This window comes from Ciconia boyciana, chromosome 21 (genome assembly GCF_034638445.1).
Source record: "Ciconia boyciana chromosome 21, ASM3463844v1, whole genome shotgun sequence".
NCBI classification, from domain to species: domain Eukaryota; kingdom Metazoa; phylum Chordata; class Aves; order Ciconiiformes; family Ciconiidae; genus Ciconia; species Ciconia boyciana.
Genome location: NC_132954.1, coordinates 3,906,925 through 3,916,297, shown reverse-complemented (window position 1 = coordinate 3,916,297; position 9,373 = coordinate 3,906,925). Strand labels below are relative to the sequence as shown.

Genomic DNA, 9,373 nt, shown 5'->3' with positions numbered 1-9,373 from the left:
ACTGCCAGCGTAACCCAGACCACTCTGCCATGGGCATAGCACCAGTGGTCTAAAAATAGGGAATTGCTGGGGCAGAGCCACAGCCACCCCAACACGTCTTTCCTCGGAGCAAAGCTCTAGAGCCAAGGCCGAGAGAAGCGCTCGGGCACCCAGCACGCACCAACACACCCATTGCTAGAGTCCAAATCTCATCCACCACACACTCAGGCACATCCCGACTTGTCCATCCCCCTCTGTTCAAAGAGAAAAATAATGACAGACTACAGGCTGTGAGAAAATAGATGTGTGTTTTTTTTATTTGACAATTAACAAAAGAGGGATCCAAATCTCAGTTGTAAACATTGATAGCTCCTTTCTGACCACAACTGGTACTTTCCACGAACATCCTTTTGTATAGTCTGATCCGCTCCAACAATGACAAGCCATCTCTGTCAGGGCTTTTGCTGCTCTGCTCAGGGTCACAAATCCAGAGGCAGCTTATTCACCAGAGCATCAGCAGCCATCGGCAGGACCGACCACTGGCACTGAGAAGAAAGCTGACAAACTAAGCAGATATTTCAGAGCCACTCCCATACACGAGACGCTCAGGGAAGGCAGGAGCTTCGTGCTGGGTTGTGTGCCAGCAAGAGGCAAGCATCCCATCTCGCTGCCAACAGGTTTAGGGAGAAATCAGCCCTGCAAGAGCGGAGTCCTGCTCGAGCAGGCGATAGGGACACGGTCTTACACAGTGCCAGCCCAGCAAGAACAACCCAGACCTGTTGTCAGAGGGAAGCTTGGCCCTGGACTGTAAAAATTTGGATATGCAGAGCCAGCAAGTTTGTCCCAAAGAGGGACTGGCATGTCGTCAGCTCGATTGTTGCAGTGGAACCAGAACTGCCTGTAGCTTGACAAGGGGAAGTGAAACTTCATCTTCAGCTGGAGGGCAGCCAGACTTGGAGGAGCTTGCACCCAGCTACAGGCAGCCAGCTTCCAGCCATCACACGGGAATCTGGCCTGCACATCAGCAGAGCCCAGCTTTTTTGGGAGATAAACCTTCCAGAGCCTCTCGCCCTCCCCTTTCCAAGAGGAACCACTCTGCAGGTGGGTCAGCTACACAAAATAAGCAAGCCTTAATTACTCAAGCAACCTTTTGCTGTTCATGACCATCAGCAGACAAGCACGAAGGCATGGAAAGCCAGCAGCAGCGAGAGTCTCCCAGTGCCATCCCCAAGACAAGGGACCTCAGATCACGCCGACACCGAGCCGGCTGCCACATCAGGCCACCCTCCCCCACCAGCAACTTGAGGAGTCACCAGGAAAAGGGAAGATGCACAACACTAAAGAACAGTGTTATAAATAGAAACCTCCCTCAGCAGCCGGAGTGACCTGCCAACAGCTACGCGCTTCCCAGGCTCCGTAGCTGCTTCGGTTCGAGGCACTAAGCAGCCTGACGTTCAAGTAGCATTTGGTCAGGTCCAGAACCAGGATCTCAGCTCACTCCTCGAGGTGACCGGTTGGTTCAGAGCCTGGTTCTTGGTGGGAGTAGGGTCAGCCATCTCAACATCACGCTACCCGGATGGACAAGCAAATAAAAAATCCAACAAATTTGAATACACTGTATTTATTTGTAACAGATTCTAAAGAATCTAGTGAGTCTATGTCAAGCCCATTGCATGACAAGTGATACAGGTGTAGGAAAAAAAGACATTTAAAACAAAACCAAGTGCCATTCAAGCTACTGGAATCTTCCAATTGCCCCCTCACAGGAGGCAGCACAGTATCACTGCAAGGTCTAGAAAAATTCAGATTCAACCCATTCACAAGAGTCCCACCACACACACTCTGTAAATCAAAAGTGCAATCTCAACGTAAGTTGCCCTGTCAAGCTGTTGGCTGTAGGGAATCTTTTTGACATCTTAAAGGGAAGGAGGGAATCTCAGTTTAGTGCATCTATGTGTCTGTGGGTAGAGGGTAAGCAGCCTGTAAAAAAGCATGCTACATGTCATCTATGTTCATCTGAAGTTTAAAATGCAAGAAAAAAAAATATCTTCCTTTGAAGCCATGAAGGTGGCATACTTAGGATCTCAAAAGCAGCCTTTAAACCAGTTTTACCTTGCACTGGAAAATCTCAAGCTCCCACCACAGGGACTGGGCTCTGGGCACCGGGGAGTTACCGGGCTGTGGCAGAGTCTACACGCCAGCCTTGTCCATGAAGGCAAAGCTGTTCTACAGGAAGGCAGCTAAACCTGTAATAACCACATCGTTAGCAACACTTCTTCAGCTCTGACTGGATAGGAAGCAAAGCTGGACCGATTTCAAATTGGTTAGTTCATGTTAAGTGTAAGAGCCCCCACATCACTCCCCCCCACCCCTTACGCCCACTCCGCATTGCCCCTACCCCAAAAAAGGTAGCAATCTGGCTATACGCATTCCAAGGATCTAGTCTTTATTAGAGCATTCAATCTGCCCAGCTATTACAGTTTCGTCACAAAAACAAAAAAAAACCAAGTTAGTAAAGATACTCAAGTATGTCAGCCTCGGAGGAAGCACCATGAAGCCACGGTGTTCCCAGAGCAGCATCTCTAGGGAGCGCCTGCTTGCTCGCCCACCTCTCCATCCGTGCATAGTTAAGTCTGAGATGATGTTTCACGAGAACGGGCATGGCAATCCAGGCACCTCAGTGAAAGACTGTTTGTGCTCTAGACACCCAACGACTTCAAAGCCACATTTGACTGAGCACGCCAAACCCTCCAGACACAAGAGGGCTTGTTTAGAGAAGACATACTTTTTCCTAAGGCCAACTGACTTGCGCACAACCCCCCGCCGCAAGCTCCATTTCTAGCTAGAGAATGAATTTCAAATGCTATCAGTGGCTCACATGTGGAATCACGTAGCTGGAAATAGGCTGCTCTTGAAGATAGGACCTGCCCGAGGGCAGAGGGAAGATCTCCAGCCATGGGAGGCTAGAGTCTGGAAGAGGGCTGCCTATCTCCTAGAAGGACACGGGCTCCAGCCCCCATCACAGCAACAGCTGGAGATAGCCAACTAGTGAACTACTTGGTTTGTGCTTCAAAGGACAAGCCTCATCTTCCCAGATAACCCAGCCGGCCTCTGGCTTTGTGCATTAAAACCACACTTGCATGCCAAAAAAAAAATAAGCAGCATTTCAAATTCCCCTAGAAAATACACCATTAGGTATGGTAGCCTGGGGCAGGCTTCTGGACAGATCTTCTGCCTCATCGTTTATGTACATGATTACATTTTGGCACTGCAGACTCGGGAGCTTGACTAAATTCGTATGTAGGTCCCTGCTGCCTTTTCTCCATAAAGCTCTGCACAGCATTTTCCACCATGCACTCCCCCCCTCCCCGCGTCCCCAGTTTTAGGCGTTTACATGTAGTCATTCAAAGCCCACCCCTGCTTATACAACTCCACTTTGACAGCCATTTGCTACAGCTGGTCCTTCACAGGCAGCAAGCCATGCCAAAAAACCTCAGCGACATGTAACCTGCAATCCCATTCTTGCTTCAGCGAGGTTATGAGAAATGATCTTACATCCCCCCCCCCCCCCCAACAGAAACATTTTCCTCTTTGGACATCCCCACTCAAGCTCTTGGGATGTCAGCCCCTGCAAAAAAAAGTAAGGTTTACAGTACAGTTGTGTTGATATTGTTACAGGCACTTAAACAGGATTCTTTGGTCCTTCAAAGGAATTAGCCACTCTGGCTTCTGTCTTCAGAAACCACAAGTCTGCACACCCATAACACCTCCCACACTAAAAAAAACCACCAATTCAGATCCATTTCAGGGCAGTGCAGCTCTACCTTAGCGTAATTCTACAATCTCCCCTCACACACCCCCACCCTCCCCCATTGCCTCCAGAATTCAATAAGCGATCAAGTCTTCCTGTAAACGTCCAAGTCATCTAGTTTCCATAACACTGCACTTCCCATCACAGTGTACAGCAGACAGGCCTCGTTCCAACAACCCCAGGAACAAGACACTCAAGCAAGAGTCCGGGAAGTTTCCTTTTGTTGCAGTTCTAGAAAGGTCTGGGGTTTTTTTTCGCCGCCACCCCCCCCACCCCTCCCCTCCCCACTCCCCAAGGCAAGGAAGTACCTTGGAGGACAGACCCTGAAGTTTGTCCTGGCTCAGTTACAGGGAAGCCACGTTGGGTAAGACTGATTGCAAGGCAGGAGGGGCTGCACGTGGGTGACATAGTAGTTGAAGTTTATTTCACTGACATAAGGAGCTGGCTGGTAGTAGCAGGTCACGTTTGTGACCGTGGGGATGATGTTCTGCTCAGCCAGGACTCTCACAGCCAGCATGGCAATGAGGTTCAGGGTCTGCCTCCTTTCGTGTCCCATAAGGCAGACTGTGCTCTCATTGACCACCCTGTGGAGGGTCATCAAATAGTCATATCTTTTGCTCTCCATCCCAACAAAGTGGCTCTGGAGGTAGCACTCCAGCTTCCTCTGCTGCTCACCGATGTCAGGGAAGTCTATGAAAAACCTGGAGCACATGTATCTCTGTAGTGCCTTCATATCCACTTCTGATTTGGGCTTAAACCCCCGCACCAAGAGGTTGCAGTATTTCAGAAGCCCCCCACCTCTGATCTCCTCTGGGTTCCTCGTGGCGATGACCCTGTTCCGGAGATGGTCCATTGCCTCCTCAAAGTCCCCATACATGCTCTCCCCAGTGACCGTGGGGTGGAAGTTCTCAGCCATGGGGTTCTCTGAACACTCCCCAAACAGCAGAAGCGAATCCAGGATGATCTGGAAGGAGTCCACACTGAACTCGAACTGCCGTCTGAGAGAGTCCACAAATTTGAGTTCCACGTTCTTCCCGCTGTTGTTGGAGAGCGATATGAGGCTCCAGCGGTCGGTTTCATTGCATACCTTCACAAGCTTCTGCACGTACGCCTCCTTCAGAGTCATGGGGGTGATCTTGTCTTTGTTGACACCTTCTGGGAGGAAGTCAAGAAGGCAGTCCATGACCACATCTTTAACAAGCTGGAAGACATCTTCGGTCTTCAGATCTACACCGAAGATGAGATCCAGGTCTTTGTACCCCAAGCCACTGTCTTGATGTAGAACGTGACTAGCTGCTGAGCCATTCAACCTTACGTTATGCACTGTGATTCCTTTCTTCTCCAGGCGACTACGGACAACCTGAGATATAAAGAGAGTCAGTGAGAAGCAAGAAAGCACTCTTGGAGCAGCCTGGTTACAGTAGCAGGATTCACTCCCTGTGCTTGCACTGGAGTGACCCATATAAGACAGTGAAATAAAAAGCTAATCCATTAGAAATAGGTCACTTTGGAAAGCATCCAGAGTCTTGCCAGCAGCTGGGGGTGGCTCTCCTTTACTTATTCCCTTGCATTAGAGGGCTCTTACTGCACATCAACAGCTGTTTCTGCTTCCAGTACAGCTGTTTGCTCTTCCCTTCCCTCCCCCACCAAAGCAGAGAGGTTATCCGATCCCCTTCTTTGGGGTGGTCTCTGCCCTCTCCATCCCCCCACGGTTGCAGCCCAGCCTTTCCAGCCATCAAGCTAAGACCAGCTGATCCAAAAAGGGGCTCCAAATACAAGGCAGCAGCAGCCTGCAGCAGTCCTTGTTGATTTAATCAGGGTGGCTCACTCCTTTTAGCCATCCCCTTTGCCTGTCAAGATTCATTAAAGGCAAATCAAGATGCCAGAACTGCTCAAAAGCCCCAGCCAGGCGTATGCAAGTTCATGTCCTAACTAGTAAGTGTATCCTAACAATTTCCAGTGTGTCAGGGCTTCGTGCTGAACTTGGCATGCTATCAAGCACAGGAGGCAGCTTTCATCTTACGGGTGTTACTCCAGTGATTTTAATGCTGCCTGCTCAGTCCTGGCACACCCACCGGTACCTCCAAAGCTTTGTTTGTTTAGAACGAAGCTGAATCATTTGCCTGATTACTTAACATGCAGGAGGCTGAAATAACCCCAAGACCATAAAATAAACTATCTGGACACCAGCTTATAATTTGAGTTTAACTGAGCCCCAGGATCCCAGGAAGATTAAGCTCACTTCTTCCACCAGAAGCTCGTCCCATCTCTCATCCTGCTTTCATGTTTCTCTAGCAATTACCCACTGTCCTGTGAGTCCCAGCTAGCCAGACTGCTCACCCGGCGCTTGAAGCAAGGCTAGAGCTTGAAAGAGCCAAAGCTTGGGATACAAAGGGACAAGTTCTATCACTAGAAGCCAGTCTGACTGGGCTTCTCAGCCCTGCGAGGCTGGTCTAGTTCGAGAGAGGCCCCACTAAAATTCAAAACTTTATCAGAGGGGCCAAAACCCCTGCTTGTTGACATGGCCCTGAGCAGACAGTTCTGGAGACACCAGAGCATTGCAGCTCCAGTGAGTCCCAGCAGCTGTAAAACTGCCCCTCCACGAGTTTGGTTTAGAAGAAACAAGACATAAAGGTGGAGGACTGCAGTGTGCAACCCTTAGCATGTCACAGACCTCTTGGTGACCAAGCTCAGAGGCCACACCAGCGAGCTTCCGCTGCCCCGAGGTGCCCTTGCAAACAGAAGATACCTTGGTACAAATTGATGAATGTTTTTAAACTTGGAGGTTGTTAAATCTCATGACGCAGCTTCTCCTGCTGGCATTTCCCCTATTGCTCCCTGACATGAGCCACTGCTGCTCAGGCTAGAAATGCACCCGGGCTCCTTGCCAACCGCATGGTGACAGTCACATGTCAACCAGCGAGCTATTCACCATCGGAAGTCCCAAGTCCCCACCAGCACATCCAATCCACCCATGAACGCAGTTGTTCTCAAAGGGAGACAGTCTAAAAACTGAATTTACTCCTAAAAAGAGGCACCGGGTTATTCCCCCATACAGAACAAGTATCAGGCAGCTGATCCAAGGGAGTTCCTGGTGCGCGGTTGTTGCCAACTGATCAGTCACTGGAGTCACTCACCCGAGGCACGGCTCCAGCGCTACTTGTAGAGTTAAGAGTTTTGTGCTATTAGGCTTAGAGAGACAAGATATAGGTCACAAAAGTGTTAGATGCAGAGCTGGGACCAGTGCTTGGAGAAGATCTCATTCCAGATTAATTTCCTAGCCCCAAAGAACATCTGCTTAACCCCTTTCTGGGCACGGCTCAGGACCTGCAGCTTTTCAGACCCAAAAGTTTCAGGCTTACTGGAGCTGCCCAGGTTTACAGGTCCACCCACACAAGATGTATGCAGAAAAGAGGAGAAAAAAATCCAACTGCTCAAGTCAGTCTTCTCCTAAATCACCCAAAAAAGCTCCAACCTGCAGAGCATCAGGGAACCTTGCCGCTTCCGAGGACAGCGGGCTTCAGCCCATGGGTCTCAACCCGAAGCACATCTCCCCGGCTGCAGCCAGCGGGTTCAGGAATGCCTTTTCCCCAGAGGGTTGGATATTTAGAGGGTTAGGCAGCTGCTGACCTGCTTCCCAAAACAGCACCTCACGTTACGTGTGGTTCAGATAATTGACTCTGACAGCCAGGCGCGAGCAAACCCTGCCTGCGTCCTGACCTGCCGCTTCCCACCTCCCACAACAAGAGCATGCAATAAATAACTGCCTTTTAGGTTACTTGTTTCAGATTAGTCAGCCCTAAATACAGGGTCTGCCAGCGCGGTTGGTCAGAATTACAGCCCTCAGTTATTGAGTGTTTGAAGTTGCTAGTGGCAACATCCTTTTCAGCAGCTCTGACACCAAATCGCTTCAGTTTTGTGGAACTAAAGAGTCATAACTGTGGAACATTTGATGCTGCACCACGCCGGGCTTTTAACAGCACCGAGCTTCCCTGGCCTCGCACAACCCAAGGGCAGTGTCCTGGCAGTAGCTGTCATCTGTCATTCCGTTTAAAGCTTTAGCAGCCAAGATTTAGCACTTCTGTCGTCAACAGATGCAGCAGGAACTTGAGGAATTTGAAATCAGCCGAGGCTTTCACGCCACGGAGCGTCTTTCAAATGTCACCTTTCCATTTTCCAGGCTTAAGTAGAAATATTTCTCAAGCAGCTGAGGCTTCAAAATCCTAGTGATTAGTTTATTGTGAAAGCCAGTTTGGTTTTAGCCTCGTGAATAGCCTTTTTAATTAGAAGCTAACATGCCCGATTTTATATTTGATGAGTCATTACTGAGGAATGAAGTTGCCTCCCAAACATGAATATGCATCAGCTTATTTGAACGACATTGTTAGTTTAATATTAAACGCAGTTATTACTTTATGGTTGAAATAACAGGAACCCTTTAACAAGATGAAGACCTAGGCAGACTCTGGGGATGCACTCAGTGTGACGAGAGTCAAAGGACACTAACATTTGATCTAGCCTTTAAATTAATAACCGCCTCTTACGACGCCACAAGCCCAACATGTCCACCGGCGCGAAGCCATTTGGTGGAAGCAGCCCCAAAAAAGCCACTTTGCCTCGGCCACCCGCGTTTCGCACCAAGCCCACTCCAAAGGAGGAGGAACGCGGGATGGGAGGAAGCCAAGCGGGACCCACGGCAGCTCCAGGGATGGGGCGTGCATTTAAAGGCGTGCGGTTTTTCTGCAGAAGACCCTTTCCAGGAGGCTCCTTCCAGCTTTGCACCCTCCTCGCCAGGGCTGCTGGCAGAGCAGAGGAGCCGCGCAGCCGGGGCCGGCAGACCCCCCCCGGGGCCGCCTCCCCACCAGCTCTGAACCCCCGCCCCGGGGGGACCCGCACCCAGCCGGGCCTGGAGCTCTGCCCTGGGCCGGGCGGGACGGCGCCGGGGGGGAGGCAGCGGGTGCCCGGCCGGGCTGGCCCGGGGCCCGGCGGACCGGTTCCCGCCGCCTCAGCAGTTTTATTTTCTCCCTGACCCCCACGGCAGCGGGGCAGAGTCCAACGAGGCGGCGGAGCGCGGCCCGTACAACTCCCCACCCCCCCCCACCCCCGGGGGCCTCCCCGACACCCCCCCCCCCCGGGGCCTCACCTGGACGATGGTGCGGGGCCGCACCGAGAGCGTGGGGAAGTTTCCGCGGCCGTGGATGGGCACGGCCTCGCCCAGGATCTGGTCCAGCCGCTGCACCTGCTCCCACGTCAGGACGCTGAAGCGGCCTCCGCCTTGCTCCGAGGCGCCCGGAGCGGGCCCCGCCGCCGCCGCCAGCAGCATCGCCCTCCCCCAGCCGAAACGCCACCGGAAGAGGAGCCCGAGTCACCCGGAAACGGCCCGGAAACCAGCCGGAAGTGCCGGGTTGGGGGGGGAAACGGGAGGAAAATTTAAAAAGAAAAAAAAAAGGCCAAAAAAAACCCCAAAAAAGGTGTTTCCGAGGGGAAGGCTCCCGCGGGGCGCAGGCGGGGAGGCGGTCGGTGCCCGGAGGGGACGCTGCAACGAACCGGCCCGCGCCGCTCCCCGCCCGCCGCCGGCTACGC

At 51.7% G+C, this 9,373-nt stretch overlaps 1 protein-coding gene across 2 annotated transcripts; it reads right to left on the bottom strand.

Annotated features, from left to right (window-relative positions):
* Positions 1–268: 268 nt before the first annotated feature.
* Positions 269–9,373, bottom strand: TENT5B (terminal nucleotidyltransferase 5B). Of its 2 annotated transcripts, XM_072885050.1 has the most exons (3): positions 8,934–9,373; positions 4,099–5,150; positions 269–1,547 (listed from the first exon to the last, which is right to left on the bottom strand). In XM_072885050.1, the coding sequence occupies exons 1-2, from the start codon at positions 9,111–9,113 to the stop codon at positions 4,131–4,133; spliced, it is 1,200 nt and encodes a 399-aa protein (XP_072741151.1). In that variant the 5' UTR covers positions 9,114–9,373; the 3' UTR covers positions 269–1,547; positions 4,099–4,130. The 2 variants fall into 2 exon arrangements, with proteins under 2 accessions (XP_072741151.1, XP_072741150.1); XM_072885049.1 differs by having other exon boundaries at positions 269–5,150.

Excerpts from the sequence above, each read along its gene's own strand:
- TENT5B (XM_072885049.1), bottom strand. The coding sequence starts at position 9,113 with ATGCTGCTGGCGGCGGCGGCGGGGCCCGCTCCGGGCGCCTCGGAGCAA. Across the intron at positions 5,151-8,933 it reads GGCCCCGCACCATCGTCCAG|GTTGTCCGTAGTCGCCTGGA; the intron begins GTGAGGCCCCGG and ends TTTATATCTCAG.